The 17790-nt window shown below is 45.5% G+C and overlaps 2 protein-coding genes across 2 annotated transcripts in view; both read right to left on the reverse strand.

Moving 5' to 3' along the window:
- Nucleotides 1-17790, reverse strand: part of LOC118649184 (zinc finger protein 615-like) — a 1009024-nt gene that overhangs the window by 18459 nt on the left and 972775 nt on the right. The gene's annotated exons all lie outside the window — the stretch shown is intronic.
- On the reverse strand, nucleotides 3526-16075 carry LOC118649187 (zinc finger protein 883-like). Its single transcript, XM_036296027.1, has 3 exons — nucleotides 15666-16075; nucleotides 12890-13016; nucleotides 3526-6775 (listed from the first exon to the last, which is right to left on the reverse strand). The coding sequence occupies exons 1-3, from the start codon at nucleotides 15864-15866 to the stop codon at nucleotides 4950-4952; spliced, it is 2154 nt and encodes a 717-aa protein (XP_036151920.1). The 5' UTR covers nucleotides 15867-16075; the 3' UTR covers nucleotides 3526-4949.

Consider the following 17790-nt stretch of genomic DNA (forward strand, 5'->3'; position numbering starts at 1 on the left):
AGTCAGAAACATCGATGAGAGAGAAACATTGATCAGCTGCCTCCTGCGCATCTCCTACTGGGGATGTGCCCGCAACCCAGGTACATGCCCTTGACCAGAATCGAACTTGGGACCTTTCAGTCCGCAGGCCGACGCTCTATCCACTGAGCTAAACCGGTTTTGGCGGAAGGGCTTTTTTTATTGGAAGTCCGAATGCTATTCAAGAATCTGAAATTTGCCCTGACCGGCTTGGCTCAGTGGATAGAGCAGTGATGGCGAACCTCTGACACATGAACTCATTTTTTTGGTTGATTTTTCTTTGTTAAATGGCATTTAAATATATAAAATAAATATCAAAAATATAAATCTTTGTTTTACTATGGTTGCAAATATCAAAAAATTTCTATATGTGACACGGCACCAGAGTTAAGTTAGGGTTTTTCAAAATGCTGACACGCCGAGCTCAAAAGGTTTGCCATCACTGGGATAGAGCGTCGGCCTGCAGACTGAAGGGTCCCAGGTTTGATTCCAGCCAAGGGCACATGCCTGGGTTGTGGGCTTGATCCCCAGTAGGGGGTGTGCAGGAGGCAACCGATCAATGATTCTCATCATTGATGTTTCCATCTCTCTCTCCTTCTCCCTTCCTCTCTGAAATCAATAAAGAAATATATATTTTTTTAAAAAGAATCTGAAATTTAATGAACAACATAATCTGATGAACAAAAACAGATCCAGAGACAGAGAAACATCAATCAGACCATCAAACCTCAGAGGGAAGGTAGGGGACGGTGGGGGGAAGGGGGAGAGATCAACCAAAGGACTTGTATGCATGCATATAAGCCTAACCAATGGACACAGACAACAGGAGGGTGAGGGCATGAGTGGGGGCGTTGGGGGGGGGGGTAATGTGGGGATAAGGACACATATGTAATAACTTAATCAATAAAGACATTTAAAAAAAAGCATCTGAAATTTAAATCCAGAGTGCCCTACCCAGGGCATGGGGAGTCTGATCACTGCCCCGGCCCCCCTCGCCCATTTCCCTCTGCACTGACTTTGGGACAGCAAAACATCCTAACCTGCCCATCATCCTGATGCCATCTGGTCCTCCTGAGACCTATTCCAAGGCAAGAACCCCCATGGCAGGAGACCAGGGAGATGGAGAGTTCTACAAAGGGTGATTGCATTATCAAAGGATGGGACTTCTGTAAGTGAAGGCGAAGGTTAATAGGGTAGGTTAAAATTAACTTGTCCATTGTATTGTGCATAGCATCCCATATTGGAAGGAAACGAGAGTACACATTTTCAATACAAAAAACCCTTTATTTCATAAAAAAAAAAGGCACAGAATGAGTGAATTTTCCACATGCATCTTTGTTCTTTCAGAGTCTTTTTGTTAAATTGCCAAAACTCGTAGCAGATGAAGCAGAACCTATGATCAGATGTCTTAACTGAGATACAGAGAGGGCAAATACACATCTGAGAAAAGGCTCACCATAAATCCTTAGAAAAATACAACCAAACAACAGGGATCGCATGACAAAGTTATAAAAAAAAGTTTACATAAAGAACCATTGACCAACCCAAATATTCTCTAGAATATGGAGGAACTGAATCCTCATAAACTGCTGGAAAGATGCAAAAATATACCATCAGTTTAGATCACAATTTAATCTGTGTAAGTTGAACATTCACTGATGACTCAGACTATGCACTGAGCTATTTACAAAGGTAAATGAAACTTATCTATCGCTATATATAAAAGGCTAATATGCAAAGTGTCCCCTCAGAAGTTCGATCACTCGCTATGACATGCGCTGACCACCAGGGGGCGGTACGGAACAAAAGAAGGCCCCAATCGGCCCTGATCGCTGGCCAGGCCTAGGGACCCTTCCTCTTTTTTGGGGCACGAAATTCGGCATTTTTAAGCGTAACAATATCAATGATGTTAACACCTTCAGAAAATTTGACATATGAAGTTTTGAAGCTTGTTGTCAATACCACAAAATAGCATACATATCAAATCGCATATATAGCAACATATGTGTAACTCCATCTATTGAAAAAAGTCTGTATTATTAACCGGTACACCTAGTATATTCAATCCACATTCTCATGACTTCTGGGGCGGGAGAGAGGGTCTTGTCTCAGTGACATCCAATATAACTAACAATGAAGGACTTTCACAAAATCAACAGGAATGCCTGCTGGGTAATAAAAGCCACATCCCTGCACTCCATTCTTTATTTTTCTGCCAGGGCAACAAAGGCTCTGACTTGAACATCGGAGAGGCTACAGTAATCCACAAACATTTTTTTTAAAAAAACATATTATTGATTTCAGAGAGGAAGGCATTGGGAGAGATAGAAACATCAATGATGCGAGAAAATCATTGATTGGCTGCCTTGTACACGTCCCCCACTGGGGATCGAGCCCACAACCCTGGCATGTGCCCTTGACTGGAATTGAACCTGGGACCCTTCAGTCTGCAGGCCGATGCTCTATCCACTGAGCCAAACCAGCCAGGGCTCCACAAAACCTTTTTAAAAATGTCTTATGAATTCGAGAGAGAAGGGAGAGAGAGAAATTGATTTGTTGTTCCACTTAGTTGTACATTCACTAGTTGCTTCTTGTATGTGCCCTGAAAGGAGATCGAACCCGCAACCTTGGGGTATCAGCATGATGCCCTAACCAACTGAGCTACCCAGCGAGGGCCACAAAACCTGCTGATTATATTCCATGACAATGACTACATCCACAGAAGATAAACATGACGGGAGACTCCTGATTAGTGTACACACCGATCCTGCAGTCTTTTTCTCAAAAATTTCTGGGTGCCCGTTAAAAGGCACATTTCAGCTAGTGGGCTGGCCTCCTCCAGCACCTACCAGGTCGTGTTTCTGTTGCAATCATGGTTTCTCCTAACCCCTAAAACCAGTGACCATCACCTGTGGAACTGTAGACATTAGGGCACCTGGCCCTTTGCAAGACCTGAGCAAGAGATTCCCTTCCCTTCAAAAGTACTGGCATCATTTGCATACAAACAAACTCACTGCTGCTCCCAAATGTACTCGAGGTTGTCACAGCTACCCCCCTCTTTGGAGTGACCTCTCTGTCTCATAGCATCCAGACTTCACATGAGGACTACAGGCCCCACAGTCTTTCCTACAGAAATATGAACAACAATACAAATTTGGCAAAAACTGCTGAGCTAATTCCTGTACCGTATCATCTCCTAGGAAGCAGAGAAACTTTTTAAGGCTTGTACGAGTTATTCACCTCTTTGTGCTGGTATAGACCCAGATCTACTTATAAACCAACCCACACAGTAACTAGAACACCCAAGATTAAAGACTTAGGGGGAAAAGGCCTTCATTATTTTACAAGACAAAGGGACCACACCCTCACAGTTCTTGCATGTGTGACACTCAAAAAATTAATCACTGGTACCCGGCTGGTATGGCTCAGTGGTTGAGCATCGACCTATGAACCAGGAGGTCACGGTTCAATTCCTGGTCAGAGCACATGCCCAGGTTGCTGGTTCGATCTGTGTGGGGTGTGCAGGAGGCAGCTGATCAATGATTCTCTCTCATCATTGATGTTTCTATCTCTCTCTCCCCTCCCTTCCTCTCTGAAATCAATTTAAAAATATATTTTAAAAAAATTAATCACTGGCATCTAGGGAAAGCATGTCCTTGAACAAGGCAGTTATTCTGCAAGCCTCTGGCTAAACTCAGGTGATGTTCTTGGGGGCAAAAGTGAGTCAGATCCGTGCACCAATTACTGAGAGTAAAAGGAATAAAGACTTCCTAAAAATGCAGGCTACTCCTTATTTTCTCCAAAAAAATCAGAGAACAGTTAGCTTCTCTGAGCACAGTAGGATGGTGATGGATGCCATCTGTCGATACCTTCCAGGTGGTACATGTGAAATAGTTTATGTGACAAAAATATGCAGTGACTTAGATCTGGCAAGACACCTGGGGAAATTTAGAAAGTGCAATGTGCACACATGCGTCCCACATAAACTTACGGGGAACCCCCCCCTCCCCCCCGCCATGGTTGAACTATAGGATCTATCAACTATCTAGCATCATCTGTCTCCTTTATGGTCCTGTCAGCCTATAACCATTCCTGCTGAGAATGTCCAAATGCAAGTCCACTTGTCCATACGTTTGGACATATGAGCTTCAATTCAGACAAATGAGGCTTCAGTGCTTCCCTCAGTGTTGTTAAAACTGAACTAAGGCTCTCTCCTGTTGGTGATAGACCGGTTAAAGATGGGATCCACTGAAGAAGAAAGACCTGGCCTTCAGCGCCCTGTGTGCTAGCCCAGAATTGTTATTTGAAAGCCTCTGTTACATCTGCTGCAGACCCCCTAAACAAGTGGACTTGCATTTGGACATTCTCAGCAGGGATGGTGATAGGCTTACAGGACCATAAAGGAGATGATGCTAGTTGACAGATCCTATAGTTCAACTTCATCCTAGTTAGAAGCTGGATTCATCTGACATCAGAGAAATGAAATTTCAGGAGACCAAAACTAGATCTGAGTTTCTTTATAGAAACTTCTTTCCCAGCCTTGAAACTCTTGGATGCTATGAGTCCTGGATATGCAATAGATGACGACGACATTTTCCTTTTATGTATGAAGGTGTAGATGGAAGCTGACTTTTCTCACCAAAAATGGTTTATACAATCAACTTGAAAAACATGAGGCAGCAAACAAAGGAAAGAGTAAAATATTTCTTTTATCATCCTTAGGTTCTTTGCTAGATTGTAAACTCCATGAAAGCAGGATAAGTTCCCTATCCTTAACACCTGGCCTATAATAAATACTCAAAACATAAAACAAAACAAAACTGAATAAGCTATCAGTTTCCTAGACATCTCAGACCTTCCTCCCACGTAAACTCTTATGTGATGGTGAGGTTACAAGTTTGGCTAAAAGATGTCCCACATTAACTCCACTCCTAAGTCCTTTCTCTACTGTGAACTCTCTTATGATAGCGAAGGCTATGAATCCTGGTAAAAGACTTCCCACATTCACTGCACTCATATGGCCTTTCTCCAGTGTGAAGTCTCAGGTGACCTACAAGGCCATTGCTACTAGTAAAAGAATTCCCACATTTAGGGCACACATAAGGCCTTTCTCCAGTGTGAACTCTCTGATGATGTACAAGGCCACTTCTGCTGGTAAAAAATTTGCCACATGTACTGCACTCATAAGGCTTTTCTCCAGTGTGAAATCTCTGGTGATAATGGAGGCCAGTGCTACTTGTAAAAGATTTTCCACATTCATGACACACATAAGGCCTTATTCCACTGTGACCTCTCTGATGATAACAAAGGGATTCCTTTCTTGAAAAAGATTTCCCACATTCATTGCACTCGTAAGGCTTTTCTCCAGTGTGAACTCTCTGATGCTTATGAAGGCCTTGGATTTTGATAAAAAATTTCCCACATTTGTTGCACTCATAAGGCTTTTCTCCAGTGTGAACTCTCTGATGATATTGAAAGCCATTGCTACTCTTAAAAGATTTTCCACATGCAAGGCACTCGTAAGGCCTTTCTTCAGTGTGAACTGTCTCATGACTACGGAGGCCACTGCTACAGCTGAAAGATTTCCCACATTCACTGCACTCATAAGGCTTTTCTCCTGTGTGAAATCGCTGATGACTGTGGAGGGCACTGCTACAGCTAAAAGATTTCCCACATTCACTGCACTCATAAGGCCTTTCTCCTGTGTGAAATCGCTGATGATAATGAAGGCCAGAGCTACTGAAAAAAGATTTCCCACACTCACTGCACTCATAAGGCCTTTCTCCAGTGTGAACTCTCTGGTGACTACGGAGGCCACTGCTACCAGTAAAAGATTTCCCACACTCACTGCACTCAAAAGGCTTTTCTCCCGTGTGAACTCTCTGATGACTGCGGAGGGCACTGCTACAGCTAAAAGATTTCCCACATTCACTGCACTCATAAGGCCTTTCTCCTCTGTGAAATCTCTGATGATAATGAAGGCCAGAGCTACTGAAAAAAGATTTCCCACACTCACTGCACTCATAAGGCCTTTCTCCAGTGTGAACTCTCTGATGATAAGGAAGGTAATACATCCTTGAAAAAGACTTCCCACACTCACCACACTCACCACACTCATAACGTCTTTTTCCGGAGTGAACACTCTGATGACAGTGAAGAGTAGAAATTTTGCTAAAACATTTTCCACATTCCTGGCACACAAAACGCTGTCTTTCAGTACAAATATTCCTGTCCTGAACAAATGTGTGGATGCTGCCAATGGTTTTATGATATTCTTTCCGGATGTCGTTATTTCTGCTTTGAAAACTCACCTCAGATGTCAAGATTTCATTTGTTCTATCCCTGGTGGGAGTAGCCTGTTGCTGTAGATGTCCTGACCCGGTTAACATGTCTTCTCCAAATTCCCCACAGGTAAAAGGTTTCTGTGACACACTAAAATCACCGCCCCTTGCAAGAGAGATGCTGTCCACATCTTTAACGAAAGGCTTCTCTCTCCTATGCTGCTTCTGGTGCTGGTCAAATTTTGCACGGAAATAAAATCTTTTTGCACATGCTCCACACCTCAACAGTCTCTGGCTGTGTTGGGTTTCCTTCAGTTCAACCAGCTGGAAAATGTTTCCCAAGACTGGCCCACAACTCCCACAGGGGTGGCTCTGCTGGGAGGACAAGGCTACCTTGGGATTCCTGGCCTGTGACACTCTTACAGAAACCTTCTGTTCAGGGGGAGTCGCCACATCCTCTGCGCCACAGCAGCAACCTGAAGAAAAGGAAACGCTGGTGAGGTACATGTTGACCTGATAGGGAAGGGATAGCCTCACCACAAATACCCATCTGCCCCAGTGAGGCATGATTTTATGGGATGATTTTCTTTTGTTTCAAATATATATATATTTTTTAAATATATTTTATTGATTTTTTACAGAGAGGAAGGGAGAGAGAGATAGAGAGTTAGAAACATCGATGGGAGAGAAACATCTATTGGCTGCCTCCTGCACATCTCCTACTGGGGATGTGCCCGCAACCCAGGTACATGCCCTTGACCGGAATCGAACCTGGGACCTTTCAGTCCGCAGGCCAACGCTCTATCCACTGAGCCAAACCGGTTTCGGCTGTTTCAAATATTTTTATTGATTTCAGAGAGGAAGGGAAAGGGAAAGGGAGACAGAAACATCAATGACGAGAGAGAATCATTGATTGGCTGCCTCTTGCATGCCCTCTACGGGGGATCAAGCCCGCAACCCAGGTATGTGCCCTTGACCGAAATCAAACCTGGGACCCTTCAGTCCATTGGCCGATGCTCTATCCACTGAGCCCAACTGGCTAGGGTTATGGGATGATTTTCAGGACAAGTGAGTTAGACGCTAAGAAATGGCTGGCTGCTGCTACACATTACTTGGCCCCAAAGGTCAGTGAACGTTACAAACCACATCAAGAAAAGGACACAGCATAGGATGAGACCCAGAAAAGAGAGGCAGGGTCCATTAGTTGTCCCTCCATAAATGGCTTCCTCTCAGACCAGTTTTGCAGGTGATGGGAATCTGTGTAGAATAATTTGAATGTACTCCCACCCATAAAGACCAGTTGTCTTAGAGCTGGTGTGACATGATATTCAAGGTCAACATTATGACACATGCACACTCCAAGGCTCTGCAGGCATGGATCAATGTTGCAGTACAGGAAAGAAAAACCTGAAAGGGAAATGCGTGAGGTGCAAAGTTTAGAAAGGTGAAGATTCCCCATGGGCTGGGAATCTGAATAGAAAGGATCACTATCGCCCTGACCGGTTTGGCTCAGTGGATAGAGCGTCGGCCTGCGGACTGAAAGATCCCAGGTTCGATTCAGGTCAAGGGCATGTACCTTGGTTGCGGGCACATCCCCGGTGGGAGGTGTGCAGGAGGCAGCTGATCGATGTTTCTCTCTCATCGATGTTTCTAACTCTCTATCCCTCTCCCTTCTCTGTAAAAAATCAATAAAATATATTTTTTTTAAAAAAAGGATCACTATCAGAATTGAGTAGTTGGCAAAGTGTCAATAAGAACAAGTAGAATGGAGTGGAACTGGCAACGGTACCAAAAACTGAACAACAAAAGGAGTTCCTAGTTACTACCTCCACAAAGCCCTGGCATCCATCTCTCTCCAACAGCACTTTATCCCGGCAAGGCTGCCTCGGGGGCCACCCTGGCCTGGACGGGGTCATGTATCGCCTGTGATGCACAAATGATTCTTTCCCTTAAATCCCAGTGGAGCCATTACCTGGGATAGAGATGAATAGAAATCTGAAAAGGAAAACTGAAGAGCTGGATGGCCAGAACGGTGGTATGACAACAAAGCACAAAAGAGAGCACAGGAGAAGCTCTAGGTGAGTGACATCAGCAAGGTGGCAGACCAGGGGATACCAGTATTCATCCCTCTCCCAGACCAAGGAGACAGCTAGCTCTTCATGAACGACCACCAGCACAACACAAGAAAGGGGAGTAAGAGTTCAATGGAGCCAGTGGATAGAGTGTCAGCCTGCGGACTGAAGGGTCCCGGGTTCGATTCCGGTCAAGGGCATGTACCTGGGTTTCGGGCACATCTCCAGTGGGGGATGTGCAGGAGGCGGCTGATCGATGTTTCTCTCTCATCGATGTTTCTAACTCTCTCTCTATCTCTCTCCCTTCCTCTCTGTAAAAAATCAATACAATATAAAAAAAAGAGTCCAATGGAGACAGCTTCCTCCGCACTCACCGCCCGTTGGCGGGTGCACGGTTCGTCACCGCGGCCACTGCTAATGCCGGCGCCTGGAGTGTCCTGGCTGGACCAAGACCTCCCCCGACCCCCGCCATGTGAGCAGGTTTCTTCCCTCCACCACCTATTGCCACCACACTAGGGAACGTCCTCAAGCCCTGGCCTTCAGGGAAGAGGTAATAGGAACCCGGAGCAGAGCTGCCTCCTGCACACTCCCTACTGGGGATGTGCCCGCAACCAAGGTACATGCCCATGACCAAAATCGAACCTGGGACCGTTGAGTCCTCAGGCGGACGCTCTCTCCACTGAGCCAAACCGGTTAGGGCTCTCATCGATGTTTCTGACTCTGTATCCCTCTCCCTTCCTCTCTGTAAAAAAATCAATAAAATATAGTAAAAAAAATTTATGAAGATAACATTGTGTGCCTTAATAGATACACAATATGAAAACCTGTGAATGGAGACATCAGAAACCTATAAAGGAGTTTGGTGGAGAGTCAAAGGGTAGCATTTTTGTATTCAACTGAAGGTGTTACCAGGATAAAATAGGCTGTAAAGAGTATGCGTTCTTTTGTGTTAAGTCCCTTGGAAACCACAAGCAAAAACCTGTGTGATAGATATACAAAAGAGATACGAGTCAAACCACTATACAAAATGACCAAATCACAGAAGAAAGACCACAAGGCAGTAAGACAAACAAACGGGTGCAAAAGAGTTAAAAAACCAATGAAGAAGCGGCAATAGTAGGTCCTAAAACAAATTCTCCATTCAAAAGACATAAAAAACCTGGCTGGCAGGGCTCAGTGGTTGATCTTTGACCTATGAACCAGATGGTCAGGGTTCGATTGCAGGTCCGGGCATATGCCTGGGTTGCGGGCTCGATCTCCAGTAGAGGGCGTGCAGGAGGCAGCCAATCAATGATTCTCTCTCATCACTGATGTTGCTCTCTCTAGCTTCCTCGCCCTTCCTCTCTGAAATCAATTGAAAAGTATATTTTAAAGAAGAAACATACAGCCCAAGCTGTTTGGCTCAGTGGATCGAGCGTCAGCCTGCAGACCAAAGGGTCCCGGGTTTGATTCCAGTAAAGGACACACACCTTGGTTGCAGGCTCCTCCCTAGCCCAGGCCCTGGTTGGGGCTCACACAGGAGGCAACCAATCAATGTGTTTCTTTCACACCGATGTTTCTTCTTTGTCTTTATCTCTCTTCTACTCTCCCTAAAAATCAATGGAAAAATATCCTTGGGTGAAGATTAACCAAAAAAAAAAAAAAAGAAAAGAAAATTACTTTATAGCCGGCCACTGTGGTTCAGTGGTTACAGCATTCACCCAAACATCAAAGGGTCCCGGGTTCAATTCCTGCTCAAGGGCAAATACCTGGCTTGTAGGTTCAACCCCTACCCAGGTCACGGTGAGTTCCAGGGGCCAACAATCTTTGTATCCTTCTCACATGTATATCTCTCTCTCTCTTTTCCACCCCTCTCCCTTCCACTTTCTTTAAAAAAAAATCAATGAAAAAATATCCTCAGATGAAGATTAACAACAACAAAAAAACTTTATAGGTAAACATTGGTATGGATGAAAAGGGGCCACATGCTAACCTGACAAGCTCTGGGAAGGCCTGTGTGCAGGCCTTGCAAACTCAGAGTTCTAAAGTACCAAAAAAGGGGGGTCTGAAATGAAAACTTTTTAAAAAAAATATATTTTATTGATTTTTTTACATAGAGAAAGGGAGAGGGATAGAGAGTCAGAAACATCGATCAGCTGCCTCCTGCACACCCCCTACTGGGGATGTGCCCGAAACCAAGGTACATGCCCTTGACCGGAATTGAACCTGGGACCTTTCAGTCCGAAGGCCAACGCTCTATCCACTGAGTCAAACCAGTTAGAGCTGAAATGGAAACTTTTTAACTAAAAGTAGTTTATGGCAGTTTTCGTATTCATGTCCTAGGCTAGTATCTTCCCTGACAAAAGTCAACTTTTTTAAAAAAAGATTTTTTTATCGATTTTTACAGAGAGAAGAAGTGAGAAGGAGAGATAGATAGAGGCATCCATGAGACGGGAAGCATCTATAGGCTCCCTCATGCATGTCCCCTAATGAGAATCGAGCCAGCAACAAGGATGTGCCCTGACCTGGAATCTAACTAGCAACTTCTTGGTGCATGGGTCCAAGCTCAACCACTGAGCGACACAGACTGGGCCAAAAGTCAATTTTTACCTTAACTGAGCCTGTCAATTGTCATTTGCATCTATGAAAACATACCTTGGGCCCGGCCAGCATGGCTTAGTGGTTGAGCATCGATCCATGAACCAGGAGGTCAGGGTTGCGGGCAGGAACCCCAGTGTGGGGCGTGCAGGAGGCAGACAATCAATGATTCTCACCATCGATGTTTCTATCTCTCTCTCTTCCTTCCTCTCTCTAATCAATAAAAATATTTTTTAAAAAAACAAAAACAAAAACAAAAGCCCATACCTTGGGAATATCAGGGTGACTTCCCTTTATCAGACCTCTCAGGGCACAATGAATGTACCAGGGCAGGGACTACAAATACTCTCATTATTTTTATCGTGTTAATTGTTGACTGTTAACTATTCTGTATCCACCTATATAAAAGATTTAGCATTGCCCTAGCTGATTTGGCTCAGTGCATAGAGGGTTGGTGTGTGAACTGAAAGGTCCCAGTTCAATTCTGGTCAAGGGCACATGCTGGGGGGTGCGAGCTCGATCCCCTATAGGGAGTGCATGAGGCAGCTGATTGATGATTCTCTCTCATCATTGATGTTTCTCTCTCTCCCCCTCTCCATTCCTCTCTGAAATCAATAAAAATATATTTTAAAAGATTTATAGCCTTAACCAGTTTGGCTCAGTGGATAGAGTGTCGCGCTGCGGACTAAAGGGTCAAGGGTTCGATTCCGGTCAAGGGCATGTACCTTGGTTGCGGGTGCATCCCCTGTAGGGGGTGTGCAGAAGGCAGCTGATCGATGTTTCTCTCTCATCAATGTTTTAACTCTCTATTCCTCTCCCTTCATCTCTGTAAAAAAAATCAATAAAATATATTTTTAAAAGAGAAAAGATTTATCATTTTATTTTTTTTTATCCAATTCCAGAGGTTTCCCTGCTTTGCTTCTCCCTCCTCCCTAATCTATTAGCAATAAATTTCCTATAACCCTCTTAAGTGATCTCTTTTCATTGTAATGTATCAATTAAGATGCAAAACTACCATTCTCTGGTGCATTGCCTCACTGCCTTAAGATTTTGCTTGCTGCCAATTGGCGACAGTTTGGCTCATGTAAACTCACAAAAATTCTTCACACCTTTGAATATTTCTGAAGTTGACACTGGTAAACAATATCTAAACCTGCTGGAAAAATGGCCACACTAACTTCCTGAATACAGTGTTGCCAAAAACATTGAATTTGTTTAAAAAAAAAAACAACCACCACCACACAAACCCCCGAAATACCTGCAAAGCATAATCAAGCACCTGCAAAACGACGTGATATGTAATAAAGAATTAACATGTAGCCCTAACCGGTTTGGCTCAGTGGACAGAGCGTCAGCCTGAGGACTGAAGGGTCCCAGGTTGGATTCCGGTCAAGGGCATGTACCTTGGTTGCGAGCTCATCTCCAGTAGGAGGTGTGCAGGAGGCAGCTGATCAATGTTTCTCTCTCATCTGATGTTTCTAACTCTCTATTTCTCTCTCTTCCTCTCTGTAAAAAATCAATAAAATATATTTAAAAAATAAAGAATTAACATGTAAAATATAGAAGGTATTCAAAAGACACATTAGCCAAAAAATCCAGATTAAAAAAACGAGCTAAGGATAAAGAGACAATATTCCAAAAATTATGCACAAATGACCAACAGGAATATAAAAAATGTTTTTCCTCGCTAATCGAGGTGGAATCCGTTAGGCTCCCTGCCACACTACCAATCAGAAATCCTTCCCTATGAGTTTAGTGCAGCAGGTACTGGGGCTGCATGGAGAGAGGCCGGCAGTGCAAACAAAGGACAGCAACTACCCAGAAAACCGGAAAATCACCCAGTGCCCACAGTCCACATGTGAGGACAGAGCGCACCTGGGAAAAGGGGCCTGGGGAAATGCAAGGTTAAGTCCAGGTCACTGGTGAGAGTGAGGGTCTTACCCAGGGAGGATACAAGTTCAAAGTTCTCCAGCATCACATTCAGGTACAGCTGTCTCTGACCCTCATCAAGGAGGCTCCATTCCTTCTTGGAGAAGTACAGGGCAATGTCCTCCAAGGTCACGCCAACCTGTCAGAATTGTGACAACTGAAACTGTGGTAGGCATTTATGCAGACATAATGCAGAGCAAAGACAATGGGCCAACCAGCGGAGAAATGGGCAGGACCCTGAAACGGGTGTCTCATCACTCCCACTGCCCTGAAGCTGGCAAAGGGTGAACCTATGGAGAATGTACCTTTACATCTTGCCCAGGAGGAGTTAGGATACCTATGACGAATATAAAGAATTATTTTATTCACTTTGGGAAGTCACAGACGGGGGCCCTTATTCGTTGGGACCCATTGTCTCGGAAAAGAATGCAGGGATGTTTTCTCTAAAGGTTGGTACAGTGGCTTCCTGTGGTGTTGGTCTGACTTTTACCGGGTTTTCTAGTTACTGTCTTTCAGGATCTATACCTACAATATGAATTATTTGTATAATGTCGCCCTCCTTATGGTGATGGACATACGAAGCTGCTGGCTAGCTGGTTTCTCTCCCATGGGGTAGCTGTTTCCTCCTGTAACCCTGCCAACAGCACCAGGGGGCCTTGCTTCTTAGGACCAGCGACTGTCTTGAGGCCTCAGAAACATCACAGGGTCTGAGACTTTCTCAAGGCCATGGCACCAGGCTGTTAAGGACCATCTCCACCTGGGGGCCCTGCTGCATATACTGCTTTAACCGTATTGGTAATGCTCCTGTTGTATCACAAATCAGGGAGCTGGACAAGACGCCTTAATCAGACACTTAGTTAGGAGTCATCTTTATTGCGTGCAGGTTCAGAGCAGATTACCTCTGTCAAATTCTGATCAAACCCTAACCGGTTGGGCTCAGTGGATAGAGCGTTGGCCTGCGGACTGAAAGGTCCTGGGTTTGATTCCGGTCAAGGGCATGTACCTTGGTTGCAGGCACATCCCCAGTAGGGGGTGTGCAGGAGGCAGCTGATTGATGTTTCTAACTCTCTATTCCTCTCCCTTCTTGTCTGTAAAAAATCAATAAAAAAATATTTTTAAAAAATAAAATAAAACTATTGTCATAGATATGAGGTGACAGAAATAGCAGCGGGGAAATGAAGGGGGCAGAAATAGACTATTGAGGACTAGCAATCAGTTATAAGATATATTAATAAGAAATATTAAGCATGCTCCGTTAACCGTGATTGTTTTGTTCTCATTAAACAAAGCTCAGTCTACCATGGCTAGGAGTTGTACCAGGGCCCTGGGAGCTCCCCAGGAAATGCAGCCCATCCTCCTTAGCAAGGAGCTGCTTATCATGGAAAGATAAACCACTTTGTTGTAGGAATGAAACAATGACGTTCTGATGGCCCCTTCTTTTGCAAAGACCCAGTCCACACTGCCTGTAATCTGTAACCATTATGCCCATTCTGATTTCCCTTGGCCTACTTCCCCAAGAAATCTTTGTCCTTGTACCCCACGTGAGCAGCTGGCTTATGGGGAGAGGCAGGGCAGATTTGGGGGGTATGACCTGCTGCCCTCCCATGCTGTCGGCATGATTGGAATAAACACTCATCTATGATTCAACCCTGTCTCTGCTGAATTGGCTCAAGCAGTGACAGGCAGCCCGGACCCATTGGCCGTCCAGTTTCAAAACCAGAACAGTCATTCTGAGACCCCCCAATCCTATTCCTTACACATCTTCCCCTGCTCAACCTCCCCCAGAGCTCTAATGCTAATGCTCTCTCATCAAAGTCCCATTAATCACTGTTACTGCCCTCAGCTACAGCAACTGAGTGGGGCGGGAAGGGATAGAGGGGGGCTGTGGGGGAGGACGTGGAGAGACAGTATATAAGTGCCATTTACGGTCTGGGCGATGTCTGCAGGGCCCCGGCCTTCCTGCCAAGCAACACCACTGCAGTCTCCTAGATCCTGCCTCCACGACAAAGCCAAACCTGGGTTTATGCTTCACCCATAAGTCCCCACACCAGGTCCCTGGAACTATCAGCTCACACTTCCTCCAGATGTGCACACCACTGCGTAATGTCTATCCCCTTCCCATCCTACAGATTTTTTTTTTTTTTTTTTTTTTTACAGAGAGGAAGGGAGAAGAATAGAGAGTTAGAAACATCCATGAGAGAGAAACATCGATCAGCTGCCTCCTGCGCACCCCGCACTGGGGATGTGCCCGCAACCCTGGCATATGCCCTTGACCAGAATCGAACCTGGGACCCTTCGGTCGGCAGGCCGACGCTCTATCCACTGACCCAAACCGGCTAGAGCCCCTTCCCATTTTCAGACTCCAGTTTCACTCCCTCAGCTCCGCCCCCTTCCTGCTCCAATGCCACCGGATCTCGCTGGACTCACCCATGAACTCGGCAGATGGCGTGTAGAGAGCTTGGAGTCCAGCCGGATCCAGGACCACCCCAGGCCCCTGATGGACCCACAGCCGGGAAAGCCCCGAATGAGTCTGTGCCGTCCTCCCTGCAGCCTCTGCTCTTTCCGTCAATACTCACAGCCACATCCTCAGGGACCTTCAGATGCAAGTCACCCCCGTCCTCTCTGCCCTGCACTTGCTGTGTCCTCAGAAGCCACACACTCCTCTCTCCCCTCCACCTTCCTCACGGTCCTCCACGCGGGACTGAGCTGCAGGACGGGACAGGCGCCCGCACCCGGCTGTCCTGTTGGGTGTGAGGACGCGGTGAGGGCCCGGAGGACGCGCACTCACCTCAGCCCCGCGCCTCGGGGCGGGCGCCGCCATCGGACTGTGTGTGCGGAGCCGGGCGGGAGCGGCGGGAGCAGAGGCCGCGGCGGGAAGGGCGGTCCCTGTCCGGGCCCTGGAGCGGGTCACCCGGGCGGGGACATCGAGCTTAACTCCCGCGCGTGTGCTGTGTGCGCCACGACTCGCGCGCCTTCTCCCTCGGGGCATCTCCACCGGGACCCAGCGACCTGCAGCCTCGGGCCTGGCTGCTCAGCGGGTTCTGGGAGGAGACAAAACGCCCGCTGTGAGGAGGAGACGGAAAGCCCGCCCCTGCGCGTTGAGCTTCGCTGGAAACAGCTTTTCTGACCCTTCATTGGCTAAATCGGATGCATTCCAAAACCAGGCTTCTAGCCCCAGCGGGTTTGGCTCACTGCATAGAGCGTCTGCCTGCGGAGTGAAGGATCCCGGGTTCGATTCTGGTCAAGTGCATGTGCGAGGGTTGTGGGCTCCATCCCCAGTGGGGGCTGTTGCAGGAGGCAGCTGATGGGTGATTCTCTCTCATCACTGATGTTTCCATCTTTTTCTTCCTCTCTGAATCAATACAAATAAAAAGCAATAAAAAAATAAACCAAACCCAGGGTTTTCCCACCTCCCTCCAAGGGTAAAGGTCCAGGATGGTCTAAGGCAGTGGTTCTCAACCTTCCGAATGCCGCGACCCTGCAATACAGCTCCTCATGTTGTGCGGACCCCCAACCATAAAATTATTTGCGTGGCTACTTCATCACTGTAATGTTGCTGCTGTTATGAATCATCATGTAAATATCTGATATGCAGGATGTCTTTTCATTGTTACAAATTGAACATAATTTAAGCACAGTGATTAATCACAAAAACAATATGGAATTATATATGTGTTTTCCGAGGGTCTCAGGCGACCCCTGTGAGAGGGCGTTCGGCCCCCAAAGGGGTCGCGACCCACAGGTTGAGAACCGCTGCTCTAAGGCAAGTTGTCATCCTTTCCTGATGAAGGGACTGGAGTCCCTGGTGATGAAAACACATTATCTATGACTCCAATACAGCCAGTCATAACGAGATATGCCTGCATTACAGTGCATTACAGTCTGGAAAATGTTATCACATAAATGACCTGCTTGCACCATCATATATGTCTGTGGCCAATAAAACAGGAATATAGGGCAAGCCTTGGAAATAAAAAGGAACTCAGATGCATCGTATAAAGTTTAATTGGAAGTCTATTGTTTTTATAGGGATTTGAACATCAATTAAGATGATGCTTAAAGACTTGGAAGTCAGTGCTGATCTGTTTTTCCCTTTCAGGGATTTCAAGTCCTGTGTGCAAGTGCTCATGATTTACCATGTAGAAAGGATTTCTCATCTCCATTAAACTCAGTGGGGTTCTTTAATTTCATATCTTCCTTTCTGGTTAATTAAACTTAACCTTGATTTCAAAGATTTCCTACCTAAGTCCAAAATTACAGCCACATTTGTTTTTTTACTTTCTTTTAAAATTTTTCATTTAAAAAAAGTTTTTTTTTCATTTTTTAGGTCATATTTGTTTCACTCAGATGAACAGTATTCCTAAGTGCATTGCTTTCACTGCATTGTTGCATGCTCTTCAGAACTGGTAGGTTCTGAGAGTACTCATGCAGATGACTCAACTTTCCTGATTCTTAGGAAAAAAAAAAAATAACAAATTCCTTCATGAGAATGCCTTTATTGTCAACCATCCCATACCATTAAGATGTAAGGTCAAAAAGTATCAGATCCAAGAAGAAACAAGAAGTATATTTATTTTTTTAAATATTTTAAAAAATAGATTTCAGAGAGGAAGGCAGAGGGAAAGAAACAACAATGATGAGAGAAAAAATCATCAATTGGCTGCCTCCTGCACGCCCCACACTGGGGATTGAGTCTGCAACTCAGACATGTGCCTTGACCGGGAATCAAACCATGACCTCCTGGTTCATAGGTCGACACTCAATCACTGAGCCATGCCAGCTGGGCAACAAGGAGTATATTTAAAGCAAAAACACCCACAAAAAATTCTCATCTCAGGAAATCCACATGTGGAGAGGAGCGTGGTTTACCTAGCCTTGGATACCCTCAAAGCTGTGACCCTTCTCTCTCTTTT

Source organism: Myotis myotis, unplaced genomic scaffold, assembly GCF_014108235.1.
Source record: "Myotis myotis isolate mMyoMyo1 unplaced genomic scaffold, mMyoMyo1.p scaffold_m19_p_28, whole genome shotgun sequence".
NCBI classification, from domain to species: Eukaryota; Metazoa; Chordata; class Mammalia; order Chiroptera; family Vespertilionidae; genus Myotis; species Myotis myotis.